At 39.0% G+C, this 17,420-nt stretch overlaps 1 protein-coding gene across 1 annotated transcript in view; it reads right to left on the bottom strand.

The window, feature by feature from the left end:
• GABRA2 (gamma-aminobutyric acid type A receptor subunit alpha2) overlaps window positions 1-15,942 on the bottom strand; it is a 58,418-nt gene extending 42,476 nt beyond the window's left edge. The window contains exons 1-3 of the mRNA XM_050973679.1: window positions 15,902-15,942; window positions 15,182-15,270; window positions 12,527-12,642 (exon numbers count right to left, since the gene is read on the bottom strand). Coding sequence (XP_050829636.1) covers window positions 12,527-12,642; window positions 15,182-15,252 — 187 coding nt within the window. The 5' untranslated portion in view covers window positions 15,253-15,270; window positions 15,902-15,942. The remainder of the gene's footprint in view (window positions 1-12,526; window positions 12,643-15,181; window positions 15,271-15,901) is intronic.
• Between the last annotated feature and the right edge of the window lie 1,478 nt (window positions 15,943-17,420).

The following is a 17,420-nucleotide window of genomic DNA, read 5'->3' as shown; positions in this document are numbered from 1 at the left end:
GTCAGTGAAAAAGTCTTCGCCTAGTGATTACCAGCTTCAGCAGAAGCCTTTGGTCAGCCACAGCAAAAAAGTTGCCACCCTGGAGCTGACAGAAACGGTGATGAAGCTCTAGGAAGGATTGTCTTGCTTTTTCTGTGGCAAGCACTCACACCACCAGAAGCTGGCATCTTCCCAAGGCTTGCTGCTATCAGAAAAAAGTATGAAACTCACATGTTCCAAAGTCCCAAAGTCTGATGGAGGTCCTCTGAGATCAACAGACATAAGAAAGCATTGGAAATGGAGATCCTTTCAGAGAGATTATTTTAATGTCTGTGCTTAGTGTCTGCGTATTATAGTCTTGGATTGTATAGTCATTAAAAATGGAGCTACAGCTCTTTTATCTTTTGCTAGCCTTGTACTTTGCATTCAAGCATGACAGGAACCAATGGTAGAAAGAGGTAGTGCCTTTATTTAATAGAGCTCCATTTTAGTGGGCACTTTTAATTCATTTTTTGCAGCAAGATCCTCAAATATATTTTTCATATGTAATTCTGTATGAAATTCTGTAATAGTATTTCAGAAGACTGTGATACACTATCAAAAAAAAAAAAAATAGAGTGTTCAAATCCTTCTACCAACCAGGCAGCAGTTCCTATTTCAAGCCAGGTAAAATAACTATGAAGTACAGGAAATTAATGTTTATCCAGAGTACTCTATATTCTCAGAAAAGGTAGCCAGAGGAATTACTAAAAGCAGCCAGAGGCTGTGTGCATGTTAACACCCTAACTACCTGGCATGCTTAAGCACACATAGACACACACTTTCCTCACACATTCCTGAGCATCACAGCTGCTGAAATGCAGGGAAGGAAGGAGCAGAGTTATGGTTTAAAGATACAGCACAAATCAGGCTGCCAAGCTGTCTTTAATTTTTTATTAACATTTTTTGCCTGGCAGGACAACTCCAGGGATGGTCATGAGTAATAAGCTTCCTGCTAAACAGGAGTCCTGACAAACAACGAGTTCATGGCTTGACCCAACAGAGAATCATTTTAATACTTAAACAAGCATCTCACAAATAAGCAAAATATACTGGCAAGGACAGCAATGAAGCAATTTTTAATTCCATTTTTAACATGTTACAGAGCTGTCAGTTATTCTTCTGTTATCCAGTTAATACTAAAAAAAGTCTTAGTGCATACAAGAAGTGTACTGTGGCACTCAAAATTCCCACAGCTGAGTCACTAGAATGTCTCCAAGCTACTTTGCAGATAACAGTGTTTCCCTGAATCTCCTCTAAAACATACTCCCGGGATACTCCCAGAGCTTGGATTAAGCAGCTTCAAATTTGTCTTTTATTTTTGCCTGTGACAAGAGAATTTGCCTCTGGCTGCCCATGGAACTTTGAGAATCCACTAGGCTTCTATATGTGGAAAGACTATGTATTTGGGACTGGAATCTGCTTTTAATATTAAATTAACAGGTTGGACTTTTTATAGGCATAAATTAAAAAATAGGGTGTTTTTTTTTTTTTATTTGAAACAATGCCTAATATGAGTTTAATCAGAATCCAGTTCCTTAAAATGCGTATTGTCCTAAGCAGAAACATTTGTGAAAATGCAGGTAATATCTACAACAGATATTATTTTAAAACAGTCAATTACTTGAAAAATAGCATTATTATGCAATAGCAAACCAGATTATCTTTTTTTTTTTCTTCTAATGGTCATTAGAGACAAAATGTCTAGTAAAAGCATAAAGAATTCTCTGACAGCTTTTAGCACCCAGCAGATAAAAAACGATTATCAAAAATGTGACCATTTCCTTATCTCAAATAACAGGCATTTATATTTCTCCCTTCTCATCTTTAGTTATTTATTTATTTATTCATTCATTCATTTATTTTTTCAGGTGGAAGTCTCTTCCCTTTTCCTTTCAGAAACTGCATGAGATGATGCAGCACCAAATTCACATTTAAAGATCTGGTAAAAAGAAGTTCACTGTTCATTGCTCAGTTAAAACTACTGACACAAACAAGCCCATGAAATGCTGTGGAATGCCTTAGGATGGCAGAGTGGTTATATAAACACAGCACTGCATCTCAGACCTTGGTTTTCTCATTTATATACGCTGCAATGCAACTCTCTTCAGCTGCTTCCCATTCAGTGAACCTTTAACTTATTATTTGAAATAGTGAGAATAAACAGGCATCTACAGTAGGCTTTAGATTGTTACTCAGAATGAAACATCTGGAACATTATGCTGGTGTATGCAGGGTAGGGATTGTCCCTTGAACCCACCTCTAAATTCTTGAATATAAACACAGACTTTCCCACCTGATCCTTTCTTTTACTGCTCTCTGGTGTTGTGCTGAGAGGCTTACACACTTGCAAGAGTGGAAATAGTAATAATAATAATAATAATAATAATAATAATAATAATAATAATAATAATAATAATAATAATAATAATAATAATAATAATATCTCTAATACTTCCCAACTTCCTGACAGCAGTCTGAGGAACCTATTGTCTTAGAACAACTAAGAATGGATACAAGAAAGAAAAAGGAGGGAATGTGTTGGAAGACAATTGCCTCTCTTGGATGAGAGAATCAGCACCAAGCAATTGAGACAAACAAAAGAAGAACTAGCAACATTCAGGGCAATCATTCAATCAGAACATACATTGCCTTCATGTCATCTAGGTATTTAAGAGATGGACAGTATGCAATTTTTTAAATTAAAATAGAAGAAGGTGCTAAATGAAGATAGGTAACTCCAGGAAACTACTTTCACATCAAAGATCATAAATGCAAGCAGTCTTGAAAATTTTACAGCATACACAGTTTTCAACTGATTTCTATTGAACCATATGTGAAGGTCAGTGGTCCATAGCACTGAATTTTATCTTCAATCAACTCTATCAGTCGTAACAGTACAAGATTATAAAATACTTAATTTACAGTCCTTAAAAAAACCATAGGTTAAGCCGATGGAACATGGGACACCCAGGCTTTCCCAAACAAATTTCAGATAAGGACATGTGATCTCTACTGGTTAAACAAAAAAAAAAAAAAAAAAAATGCATGGGGAGGACCAAATATGTATGTATATACATTAAAAAAATGAATGCAATTTGCACAGACCAGATCCAATCTCTGCAGCTGCACAACTTTACTAAAGTGTTTAATGTCCTCTGATGTGCACAATAATCCCAGGTAAGAGGAGAATTGATTTACATTCCTTTCACAGTGTTAAATGCTCTAATTATTAAATAGCCCTCAACATATGGCAAGGAATTAAGGAATGTAAATCAGGAGCCATGTGCTACACAGTAATCACATAAATGGTTCCCAAATAGCAACAGCACTTCTGGAAGATTAGCAGAATCATACTTTTGTGATTTACACACATTTCCACAAACTAGTGGGGAAATACTCTGCATGATAAAGCAAACTATTAATAAGCTGGCAGTGGTAAACAAAATTTCTTTTAGCTTGTGATTAATTTCATTAGAGCATTAACATGGAAAAAAACATATAAAAATGTGTTTAAAAATTAATCTCAGCATATTAAGGTCTTTTGATTCTTATAATTAAAATTTATTAGACTTTTGACAGTATTAATTCAAAATCTTCTGCTTTAATTTAGCAGTTTGGTGAATAGTACAGCAACACATCCTCTATACCTGTTTCTTGAGATGGATGACTCATTGTTGAACAACACTAATAGCAGAAATCTAATGCATGCATATACCATAATGATAAAATTTCTTATCTATTCTACTTTCAGGTTTCCAAAGGTTATTTTAAAAAACTATCATACAGCTGTTTAAATCTGCCAGTTGTTTAAAAGTGATCAGTGGTTAGTATGACAATTTTATCCCCTTCTTTCACTCGTCATCTCTTTTGTTCTGCCCTCCTTCCCTTTCCCATAGTTTCTTGCTCATAGTGGTTTTTCACCTTGGCTTGTATAACCCTAGTGCTAGGTTGTTGAAAAACAGCTTTTTTTCTCTACTTCATATATGTTATTTGGAGCATTTAGAAGCTACTGTCAGATATTAATTGTAGTCACAAATACTGACAATCAAAACAAACTAAAATACTGGGGAAAAAAAAAAAAAGCATGTGCTGTTTTAATATACAGACAATTACAACGTCCTTCTCTATGATCCTTTCTGATGAAATACCTCTACCTCTCTCTCCAGACTATTAATTCTGAAAATTGGATGCACTAGATTGTGCATTGAAAAGGTTATTCTTAAAGACAGTCACGAAACCGTAGCACTGCAAGAGAACAGAAACTGGAATATGTTCTCAGTCAGGAGAACTGCCAGGAGCAACAGATCCATCTCAGACCGGTCAACAACACCAGAGAACTGTTCTGGCACAAAAGGAAGGCCATTTAATCTGTGGGTAAAGGATAATCTTTGTTTTCTACCCACCTAGGAGTCTGCCTTCTCATCATTCCAACCTCCTCCACCCAGTTTCACTGGATAAGAAATCTTTCAGGCAGCTGGATGGCAGCAGCTGTACCTGGGAGGAGGGGAAGGCAATGCTGGGTATCCAGCCACAAAAAAACTACCCAGCTGCATCTACATGGCAGGTCTCACCTGGACCTGGCTAACACTATACTTAGACAGAATTAAATAAATTCATCAAATTTTGGTCAAAAAAGACAGTTGGACATTTTTTGTAAGAATGGACAAAATAGACAGGTATTTAGAAAAGAAAAAGGCAATATAAAAACAGAAGAATGAAGCAGGAGGAACCTTGGGAGGTGCCTCGAGGCACTTCAACAGGGTAGTGATTAGAGGCTCCTGGGTGCTTCCTGAGGAGCTGTTGAACTCTAGGATACACACTGTTGTGCAGCTTTTCACTTCCCTGTACACTGCTGAAATAACCTGAAAAGGACTCAATGAAATACAGTTTAAAATACTGTCTTTCACATATTTAACCCTTTTCAGGACTTCAGCATAACGTGATAGTAGGAAAAATGTGGCTTAGACCAGAAACAAGGATATTTCCTCTTCATTTTTGCAGATCCTGTCTACTCAAAATCTTATATTTTTCAGTGAGGTCTTTATGAATAATAAGCTCAAGAGTTTTACAACACTGTGCATTCTGCTATTCTAAACCAGTTTAAACATTTAATTCACACAGATTTTTCCTTCAGCTGTATCTTCAAGATCTAATATACTACAGGGTTTTTTCACCTTTTCCAAGGAAGATGGAAAGCTGCAGCCATTGTTTCAATGCCTTGCTGGCTGTCAGTTAAAGAATCTTAGAATAACTGAGTTTAAAAAGAACCTTTGGAAGGTCCAAAGCAGAGCAATCTCTGAAGACACAGCAAGTTACCCAGGTCATATTCTGTCAAATTGTGAGGGTCTCCACAAAGATGGAAACTCCACCACAACTCTGAGCAACCATTATCTCTGCAACTGTTGAAAATCATCAGCATTGGCCTAATAGGTATGATTTATATTATAACTATAATAGTTATGAGTTTGCCTAGTAAAGCTAAGGAGGGGAAGAAAATAATTCTTCTTTTTATTTTTTTTTTTTTTGGTCCTTTTAGATTATGTCTCATGGAGAGACAGTATTGTTACAGTGTCCCAAGTCAGGCCTTGAATGTAGTAGAAGCCCATTGTGCTATGCAAAATGAATGTCTTGTGGCTGTTTTTTTCTTTATGGGTGCTAAAATACGGAAAATATATTTAAATGTCTATCTACCATTAGAGGGCTCAAAAACAAAGGTTACAAAACCTCCAGTCTTTTGTACACAAAGTTCAAGGAGTTATACATGCCCATTTAACCCCAAGCTTTTCTTTTTCATTGAAAATAAAATGTCAAAACTTGCCAATTAATTGTCTCTAAAGTTATGTTAGACTATTTGCTTAAGTATTGGTTGTTGTCACACAAGCAGAAATCAACATCACTAAATAGTGATGCTACAATTGCCATTTTTCCTTAAATCAAACATATTCTAAGGTCCATTTTTTCACCTTTGTGAAGGGCAGTGTATTCCAAATATTGTCTATATCATATACATCAAAACCCAAAATGTCAAAGACCATCAAAGCTTTATTATAAACCAGTTTAATAGCTCTTCACCATAATTTTCACAATATCTTTAGGCAGTTATATAACTAACTAAGAGATCTCTATAGCTTCCTTCTTACATTCTTAATTAGCACTCTTTTTTTTTGGTATATCTTACTTAAGAAAATATTTGAAATTTTATTTTCTGTGTGTCTCCTATAAAAGGAATGTACAAAACTGAGTCCTCCATGGGTGCATCACAGCAGTAAACATGAAAGGATTTCCCTGATATTCTTTATAAGTGTAACACAAAATACTATTAATTTTGTATTACAAAATCTCTTCATTTCTACAGATTGAAAATTAATTTTTTCATTGTAAGCAACATATATATTGATTACTACATTTTAAATTAACTTTTTGCTTGGTTTAAATCCACTAGTAAAAACCCAAGAAATCCATTAAAATACCCAGAGTTATCCTGGATGAATTTCTAATGCACCAAAATATTGCTGAAAATGTTTCAGAGTTAGATTATTTAAATAATAATTATATTTCCAATTCAGGTAGCTTTATGCAAATTGTATCATTACACAAGAGTAATAAAAACTTTGGAACTATGATATTGCATTCCTTTGGTACTTAGCTATTTAAACTAGTCAGCCTGAATGAGAAACAGCTGTATATTTCAGAAAAAAAATCATTGCAAGATTTAACAAGATAAAAGGCCTTAGTGGAGAGCAGTCAACAGTAGAATACCTTGGATACCAGCAAGACCACTTCTTTTCAACCATTTCTTAAATAACCCAGGAAAACTGCATTACAGAGAAAAGGTGATGGTTTTGATGGCTTTGTCCATCAAATCTGGCCAAAAAAAAATGTAAGCACCCCACCAGTCTGATTTACAATGAGCACCAATGAGCTACAGAGAAATCTGCAGTGTCTGCCTTCACAGCTTCCTTGCAGATAAGACAAAAGTAAGCAAAGCTCTAATTCAGCCTTGGTGTTGTCAGCAGTAATTCTAGCATTAGAAGCAAATGCTGATGCTTTTCCAGGAGAGAAAAAACAGTACTAAATATACATGTTCAGTGAACTGGGAGAGCCTCCTGGACTAGCTCCTCTACAGGCACATATAACTACTGTACAGTACCTACATTTCTGTAACTCATCTGAGGCACAGCATTTGACTCTTTGGGATGGTGCTGTGCAGGTCCAGGAGTTGGGCTCAATGATCCTTGTGGGTCCCTTCCAACTCAGCTTATTTTGTGATTCTCTGACTGTTTTGCTTTGCATTGTGCAACACTTTCCCCAATTGCAGTACTCTGCACAGCTGTAGCATTAATTTTATTTTTACGTCTTCACTGTCGATTTATTCACAGACTTCCAATAAATAAATAACCAAATAACCTCTGTCTAGCTACTCAGCCCTATCCTATACTAGACAATTTTTCTGGTTTGTCCTTTAATCTTAAAGAGGATTCTGTAGGTTTTTTATCCTTCCACTTTCCTAATGAATCATTCCCTGGAATGCTTATAGCTACTGAGTTAGCTCTGTTCCTGCATTTTAGCACTGTCTGCATGCCCTGGATAAGTTATTAATGAGATTTTCATATCCTGCTCTCTACTGCTTCTCCATTTTTTACAAGGAATGCTTTTTGCCAAAATACATTATCCACAGCTCTAACATAAGTTTCTCACTGACTCCATGGGTAGATTCCATGTGGCCTTCCAGGTATGCCCAAAAGAGGAGCATACATACACTAGTTTGCCCCTTTGTGTCCCAGCATAGCTACTAAGATGGTGGGCTTTTAGAAGATGCAAGTGCTGCTCTGAATTGCTCTGCACTAGCAGTGGCAGAGAGATATTACCATTTCCAAAAGATTAACCTGGATCAAAGAAAGCCTAAGGAAGCAACCAGGACTGAGATGGGGAACTGCACTTTTTTCCTTTCAAAACAGTAGTGGAAGATTTCTTGTAGTGCTCTGCAGAAAAAAAAATAGACAAAGAACCTTCCTTTATGATACTCTGAATTTGCATTAAGCATGTTTGGGGCTGACAAACACCACTAGGTTTGGCTAGGGGACTAGCCCAACGAGGGTCCCTCAGCTGGGGACTGCTATAGCTACAAACTCTTCTAAAGCTCATTAAAAACTCTGAATCATAGTGATATATAAATAGTGCCCTGAATTCAACATATTCCAGATTATCAGCATATGACCATGGCTGTGTTTCCTGGCAACTGAAAACCTCAAACTATTTGATACACACATACATACACACACATATATATGGATACAGCTCTCCTGATCTGGGCAGGAGACAAAGGTGAAAAAATGGGTTTCCCTTGTGCTCATATTGGTGAGCACATCACAGCTTTTAATCACCAAGTCTGATATCCTATACCGTTACTCTGATTCTATGCAATGAAATATCCAGTTCTCCAAAGATGAAAGATCACACCTTCAAGTGCTCATTGCAGACCATCTCTCTGATAGCAACAGTCAGCATGAATTCCCCTCCATTCTTCTCAGTTTTCCTGTTCAACTGATTTTAAAAATGTTGGGGAAAAAAGAGGATTTGGTCTGTCTGTATGAGAAATGCAATGCAGATGCTTGCCTAAAGCAATCAGGACATTTGAAAGCAGAAATGGTTCCTTCAAAATAGATTCACAGTGCATTTAATTTTCACCTACCTACTGTCTTATCTTCCTCTTTTTTTAACAACTATCATTCAACTCTTTGGTCACAATAAGAATACCATTCTGAAGCTGATGAGACTGACCACGTTTGCAGAAAGATCCTGACATTTCCATAGACCTTTTCAATGACAATATGGCACTTGAAACTTTAGGCTATGAAGTCCAGTCTTCTGTCCCTGTAACGTCCCTTTTCTTTTGTTTTGTTTGGTTTTTTTTCTCCAACATTAAATTTTCTATTCAGTTCTGTTTTATAAGTTTCTAAGAGTAGAAAAGACTGAAGTTCTTTAGCTGTTGGAAAGGCTAATTTCAGATGTGAGAAAGTAAAGAAGACTGAATAACTTATGGAGATAGTCACAATACTGAAGTATCCATCATGATCATGTCTGTTCATGGGGCAGAGGAGAGCAGACAGATAATTCAATCACTTGCAGATATCTTGGTTCCTTGCTTAGTTTTAGTGCTCATTAATGTGTGGGTTTCCTCTTCTACATGCAAAGGATTTATGAAAAAATGTTACCCTAAGTGTATTGCAAACATTACAGCAAATAAAAAGAAGAAAATATCTTCATGACTTGTAGAAAGTCATAAACAATTAAGGTCTGTATGACTTGCCATTTGCATGGCTATATTTAATACAAATTAATGCTAATGATACAGGAAAATTTGGTTTGAAGTCAAACTTGTAATTTATTTGATGACTAAACAGAAATGGCATGGAATGTTTGGGTAAAATAGTTCACTTCAGATCTGAAAGTGCAGTCAAGAGTGTTCCAGCTGCAATCCTGTGCTTAGCATAAAATGAGTACAGAGAAAAGATTATCTCCCCTTGAATAAACCCATGCTCATCCATATCAATACAGCAGGCTGGGGTATATATCTAAGTCATATGAGATGTCTCTGGCTTCAGGGGATGGTGCAGTGTCCTCTTCTCCCTGCCCACACCCATTTTGCAGGTCATTTCATCATTATAGTGTCATACATCACTCAAGGATCCCAGCTGCCAGGATACCCAATAGCCAACAGCCAAACCTGTCTATCTGACTGAGGTGCACCACCAGTAAAAGTTTAACCTTCCTCAACAGTCTATAGAAAATAATACTCTGTTTTGAATTGCATCAGTAAAGCATCAAGTTACATACTGTCAGTACTCACACTAAGTCTCCCAGTAAAATGAATTACAAATCTATCACTTAATTCAAGAATTAATTCCCAATCAGACATTTACTTAGCTGAATTTAATATACAGTCTTTCAAGAAGCCTGTACATTTCCCTTTTGTTGGTCAATAACTAGATAAAATGCCAACATCAACCCAAAACATTTCATTACTAAAGGAGCAGTTTTTAACTATGAGCTAAATTCTTGCTGTAAGACATCCCTGAAAATGTCTCACCATCTTTCACAGCAAGTGAAAGTGAGCTAAGGAACAGCTCTTGCTTTCAGATGACTTTAGAAGGATCTCAGACCCTGCACTATTTCTCTTATAGCATGTTAGACCAGATTGTGATCCCAGTCATAGGAGTGATATGTGCATGATAATGCAAACTGCTATGCCAAAGTAAACATTCTGCTGCATTCAAAGGAGCAATTTCAGATTTATATAAAGGGAAGTGAAACACAACTGAGACTAGGCATCTTAAATTAATGATATGTGGCATGGTCAGAATGCAGTAATCTCTTGCATAAACACTTTTAGAAATTCCCAGGCTTCCTAGGCATGTAGTGTTAAAAAAAAGGACGGTTAATTATTTCCACATCTCTTTTCAGACTACAGGTCCATATAGAAAAAGGAATAAACTGCTAGAAAACTCCTGAAATATGAAACTAGATAATTACTAAGCACTATGTACAAAAGCCTTGTTTGGTATGTTTTGCACCTTGAATTGCCACAACTGCCATTTACAAGTGTTCTTTTAAACTGTGAGAATCCATCCATCCACAACTGAAGTATTCTTGAAGATTAAGAGTAATGTGCCATGAATCACCACGGTTTAATATGCATGACACAGTTTCATTTCACACATATTCTGCATGGGTTGATTGCCATGTATACCAATATCAAACAGATGTTAATTCTTTAATTTTTTTGCTCTCAGAGTATGTTTTAATTATCTATGAGGCTTCATAAAGAAAAAGAGGGAGGTTATTTTGAAGAAAATTTAGTGAAAAATAAAAAAGAAAAATCCATTAGATCTTTTCTTTATTTCATGTTCTCAACAATATTATTTCAATATTAAAAAGAATACTTGGTATGCAAAGGAACTGCAGACTGCTCTGATTAGATGGCTCATTCCTTGTAAGCAAGAAAACTTTGACAATTTTTCTAATAAACTGCATGATTTTAAAAGCCCTGCCAATTCAACATGAGCTCGGTGATACAAAATGTTTCTGCAAGTCATTGTATGTTTATACTATGCCTAAATTCTTAAATTTGAGTATTTTGCAAAGAAATCAAAAATCCATTGAAAACATTACTATAAAAATTCTGGCATCAACAGTGCTATGGTTGCCCTGTATCATCCAAATTAAGAAATCTTTGAATATAAAATATTTCACAAGCCTTCACTGTACAGAGGCTAGAAATGGAAATGAAAAGACATCCTAGTTTAAGAGCAATGTATAATGAGAAGGCTGTTTCAGTCAGTGTCAGCTCCCACTTTCTGCTGTGTCAGATTCAAGCCACAATTCCCCAGGACCAAAACAACAACAGAGCCACAGGTCAGGACGGACTAGTGTTGGATAAAAACTCTGAGCTTTCACTAATGGCTTATTTGATCAGAGCTGTAATTTCCATGGAAGTTGGAGCACGTCTCTAGCTTTGGGCCTGATCTTCCTGAAATCAACAGGAACAGGAATTACTCCCAAAGATTTTGTACTAGGTTTCACCAAGCTGAAACAGTCTCCAGATTGAAAATTACAATTTCCAAAACTGTTACAAATAATAATAATGGCAGTAGAAGTGTATATTTGAATCATACCTGTCAATGTTAGATAGTATAACAGATACAGATAAACAATAGTAGTAGACAAGATATTGCCAAAACTAAGATATTCAGCCTCTCCCTATGTCATAGAGATTTTTCTGTACACAGTAAGATTTTCAACACCATAAAAATTAATTCAATTTCTTGCCTATATAACACATACTGACATAAGATGGCATACAGGTTTAAAATTAAAATATGAACTGACATTTTGAAAAATAACTGACAGTCATGGCACAAGAGTGCAGTGACCTCTGTCCTTCACTATTCTCTTTTTCTGTATTTATTTTTCCAAATGCTCAAATAAGTGAAAGGTGCCCAGAAAGGAAATTTATATTACCAGTGACACCCTAATTCCAAAGAAGTCAAATTCACAACATTTTCACTGAACTTATTGGGCCAAGGAACAAATCTAAAATGTGGAATTTATACGCTTCACGCAAAACACTTGTGTAGATTTCTGAAAACATACATCTATCAGATTGAAGGGAATTAAGCCTGCATTCCTTGTTCAACCAAAATTCCCTGACTGGAATAACAGTTTTAGATGTTATTTTTGTTCACATTCTGCTTTACTATGTTAAAACACCAGATTTTTTTTTCTTTTTACTTAAGATAAATGTGTGAAAATGCCTTCTTTCCATTCATAGATGTTATCTTCCTCAAACTTCAAATGATTCATCTGGGTGAATGTAGTTATAAATAATTTATCAAGATACATACCAGTTGTTAGGGAAAAAAAAACCCCGAAGGAAGAATATCACTGCATAAATCTGAACATTAAAATTGATTTTTTAAAATCAATCTTTAATTGGTTGTATTACCTCCTAATCCAGGTCTGAGGCGATTATCATACCCATCCAGAAGTCTGTCTAGAATTCTTGTAAAGATGGTGATGTTATTCTTAGCTTCGTCTTCCAGGGAGTCAGCCAGCACTGATCTAAATGGATATTTTACATTTTAGAAGCTGCTAAGTATGTTCTAACATACACTCAACATGCATTTTTTTTTGGACTGGAATTTACTTGCTGCATTCCAACAGGAAAGGTGTATTTAACAGTATGCAAATACAGAATTTCTATATAACAAGTTCAGACACACAAGGGTCAACAGCATACTATTTAAAATATCCAGGAAGTCACTTTCCAGTAGCCTGTACTTGTAGGCATCATTGCATTACTGTGAGTGCTGCTTCAAGCTCCACAAACACTGTTAGTGGAGGCTGTGCTGGTGCAAACCCCTAGAAGAGCTTCCCAGGCTCTGGTGGCATGTCACTCCTGGGCTGATAACCCGAGATCCCATGCACAAACCCACCTCCTTCCAGCTCTATCTTATCTGCCCTCACTTAGGCATACTCTATCTCTGGATAAATCCTGTGGATTTGCCTCCACCCAATGGTCATGTAACGTACATGACCAGAAGAACTAACATGAGGGAAAACTCCAGCGATCATGCTCAGGGAGTCCTCTGACGCCAGCAGTTGGTGGGAGGGAACACCAGTGCTGACTAGCAAGCTGCAGGATAGCTGTGGGCAGCCTTCATCTTTCTAAAGCGCTATTTTGTCCGAAAAAGCACTATCTGATATTCCATTAGGTGCAGACAAACCTTATAAAAGTTGGATGGAAAAAGGAATCATAAATGAAGTGAATCTATAGATCATGGATTGTTCCAAACTTCCCCAATAAAGAAAGAGACATTACAGCCTTTATGGATCAAATCTCTGTGGGACTGTCAGTTAGGTATCTGTGCTATAGGGGCTGGAATATGAACCTGCTGCCCTGCCAGCCGTGGTGCCCCACAGTCCTCTGGAACCTGGGCACCCAGACCAACAGGGCTTGTGCCAGGGAAACCCTGAGATGCAGAAAGCCTTACACATGCAAATGTTAGCATGCCAACAATTTTGAGCACTATGCATGTGAAATACATGAGCTCGTCAGTCTTATCTACTTAAAACCAGCATGTTGGTATCAAGGAAGTAAAGCATCATATGCTAAACACATTATACCATTTACACCTTTTTCAGCTATCTTAATTTTCAACCCTAAATGTTTGAGTATTAATCATCTCAAAATGAAGGCATTCTGAATGCAAGCATGTTTTCCTCCTCCTCCAAATCAAAAGTAGGTTTGGGTGATATTTTCTCTAAAGCAAGATATAAAAGGATTAAAGACAAGGCTGTATGTTGGTCCCCAGCTCAATAGCATAAAGAAGTATTTAAATGTAAATCATTGCAGTCTGTGCTTTCCATCATATAAACCATAGAATCGACCCAAATCAGTTAACTTGTGAAGGATCCATGAAAATGTCATGTTTGAATTTACTCATGTGCCAGTTTTTTCTTAGTTGCAATTACTGGACGGTTGCTTTTCAGTTTGTAAAATGTATCATTGCACTCATGGACTACCAGTGTATGTCTCTGCCATTTTTAAGCTTCTTTTTGAGGTACAACAGTTTTTGAACTCAAGATTCCACCAAAAATATTAGATCAATACAATTACATCAAATTAGGGTCAAATCCTGCAAACTTTACTCAGGCATAAAGTCCTTAATAACGCTTATAGTCTCTTTGACGTCAGTAAGATTACTCACTTGAGTAGGGTTTGCAGGATCTGGCCCACTGTGACTCAACTAATACTGCACCATAGTTAGGTATAAAGTGAAATAGAAAACATAGTTTCAGAAAATATTTTGTTCGCTGGGAAACAAACAAAAATATTGGAGACATGTTAAATCACAGGAAACTTGCATTATATGGCATACAATCTTTACCATATTAGGACAAGACCTACTGCAAGTAAATCAAAGTTACAAACTACAATTAATTATGTGTTTAGGGACTGTGAGTAACACAAAAGTATAATGTAATAAAAATTACTTGCTCTTATCCTGTCACTTCAGAAATTGAGAACTTTACACAACATAAGAAAAGTTGATTAATAAATGATGCTATTGTTTTATTATATGTGATTGTGAAGTTGTATGCTATCTCCACCTAGAGGTTTAAGGCTTAAGCATCATTTTGAATTCTATTATGTCTGACCAAAAAAAAAAAAATCAAGGAAAAAAAAAAGGCATGCCCATATTAATAAATATATGAGCATTATTTTAAGGATAGTGATTTGCAGTGTGACTTCATAAAAATCTATTTCTCCATTTTGTATGGTACAGAATCACAGTCATGCAGTAACTCAAGTCTTTAAGATCCAAAAAGGCATTTAAAGAAATTGTTATTTTAATGGTGGAATAAATCATCAATTCACAAACCGTTTAAGGACAAGAGATCAGGCTTTTATAGTCCCTAAACTACATTCTACTGCATTTGCTCCCAAAACTATGTAATACTGCATTCAAACAGCTAAGAAAGAATTTTTTATTACGTTACTACATACTATACTTTTATAACCCCTCACACAAGCTTACCCTTAGCAGACTGTAACATACATGTTCACACTGAACAACAAAACTAAATATCCTCTCACCTTGTTGGTAGCCACACCAATAAAACCAGAAGAACCAACTGCATCTCGGAGAGTGCCAGCTTCTTCTTCATCGCTGCTCTTTGCAAAACCTAACGGTGCAAGAAAAACACAAAGCCACTCTCAGCCACAGTCAGTCTCCGCCAAGCAGCGCTTTCAACTTAAACCCGAGGAAAATATGTCACTTCACTGGAGAAAGGAAACCACTGGATTTCCGCAGCACTTTTTAGTACTAGCAACTTATTGTATCTCCATCTTTCCCAACGATCCTGCTCTGTGCAAGGAGGCAATGTATGATCAGAAGTGGCATGTGAGCCGGCGCATCAGATGCTTTCCTGTTCCGTGATGTGAAAGCCCGGAGACGAAACGGAACAAAAAATAAAAACCGTATGTATGGGAGGATGGGGGTTTAACCACCCCTCGCCTCACTACGGCACACCGCAGCCGGGGGGGCGGGGGGGCGGGCGGGAGGCAGAGTCATGCCATTCGCCGGGGCTCGGTGCGGGGACCGACCGCGGGCGAGCCGCCCCCCGCCGCCGCCGAGCGCCCAGCACGTTTGACAGCTGCTCGGCAGAGCCCCGGCGGCCGCCGCCGGGGGAGCGCAGTGGGGCGCGGGGCGGCGGCGGGGACAGCCCCCGCAGGAAGACAAGTTGCAGAGCGCAGCAGAGCCCCCGACACGGGCGGGCGCTGCCCGCCGCAGCTGGGGACCCCCGGGGACCCTACCTGGGAGCAGCGTGCGGGCGGGCGGCCGAGGCGGGGAGGGAGGGGGAGAGGGAGGGAGGGAGGGAGGGGAGGCGGGCGCCGCCGGCGAGCGGGGCAGGCGGCGGCGGGGAGCGCGGGGCGGCGGCGGCGGCGGCGGCGGGCGCGGCCGGGACCGAGCGGGGACCCAGCGCCTCCCGAGCGGCGGGCGCGCGCGCGCGTGCCCGCGCGTGCCGGGGCGCGGGGCTGCCCCGCGGGGCGCGCCGGGGCCGTCACGGGGCCGCGCCCGCCGCCCCCGCCCCCCGGCCGGCGCGGGACACGGGGAGCGCGGGGTCCCCGCCCGCGGGGCACCGGCACCGACACGGGACGGCTTCCGCGGCCTCGGAGCGCGGGGCTGGCGGGCGCTGCAGCGTCGCCGGTGCGCGAACGAGGAACGGGGCGAAAAGCGCTCCCCGGACCGGTACAACACATTTTTCCGTAGCCCTCCCTCCTCAGCCTCTCAGTCGCCTCCGGTCAAGTGCGCGTTCGGCGGGGCACAGCCCGGCAGCCGCGCCGCACTGCCCCGGACTGCGGCCGGGAGCGGGGAGCCGCCAGCCCCGGCTCCCAGCCCGCTCCCCGGCTGCCTCATTAACATTCCCTTCCCCGCTTGCCCACTGGCACAGTCTAATTGGAATGCAGAGAGAAGAAAAGTCTATCATTTAATGTGAGCTCAGGATGAAGGCAGACAAGGAAACAAACCTCGCTTGTTTTTTTTTTTTTCCTTTTTTCCCACTCAAATTGCATTACTTTCTCTTGTATTGTCTTTTAAAGCACGTTGCCCTCCTTTCGTCTATGCAGTCCTTCTCTGGCAGTAACTGGATCGCTGCTGGGATTCATTGCCATTGATTTTAGGTTTTCCAGTACAAGTAGAACAGGACAGGCTTAATAATTAAAGATAAGGGTTTATATTTAGTGTACCCTCATTTTGCATTGTTATTATCGGAAATAATTAAATAACGCTGGCAATAATATTTCAGCCCTTTTCTTTGCATTTTAAACCAATCCTCATATATCTCCTTTCTTTTCAATCTCTTAACTGCCCAAAGCACCATCTCAATTATCCTCTCTTAATGTCACTGACCCGCTTATTGTGTTTAACTGAAATTATTCTGATGAAGTTTGGTCCTGAATCAATACCAGTAGCAAAATGAACATGTGAAAGAGGATGCACAGACATGGAAGGGGTCGGAGGGTTGGGGGGAGGGCAAGGAGGGAGGGGAGGGAAATAGGAGGGAAGGAGAAGTAGGAAAAAGATAAGAAAAAATTTCTTAGGTAACCTCTAGAACTGGGGTGTTCCTGCTTCCTAATTGTTACAGTTTGCAATTGGAGGTGTCCTTGTTTCCTTCTCCTTTCATGGTTTAATGACTCCACGGTAGAGGATGAGAAACAGAAGGAAGAAAAAAACTTGGGCAATCAAGACAATTTGTTCCTTCCAACTTAGAGATATTTTGTAACTTTGAGTAAGACTGAGAAGAGAGAGGGAATAAGCTCAATGTCTTTGTTT

The sequence above is a fragment of the Serinus canaria genome, chromosome 4, assembly GCF_022539315.1.
Source record: "Serinus canaria isolate serCan28SL12 chromosome 4, serCan2020, whole genome shotgun sequence".
NCBI classification, from domain to species: Eukaryota; Metazoa; Chordata; class Aves; order Passeriformes; family Fringillidae; genus Serinus; species Serinus canaria.
The sequence above is the reverse complement of the archived record's forward strand: the minus strand, read 5'-3'. Positions and strand labels throughout refer to the sequence as shown.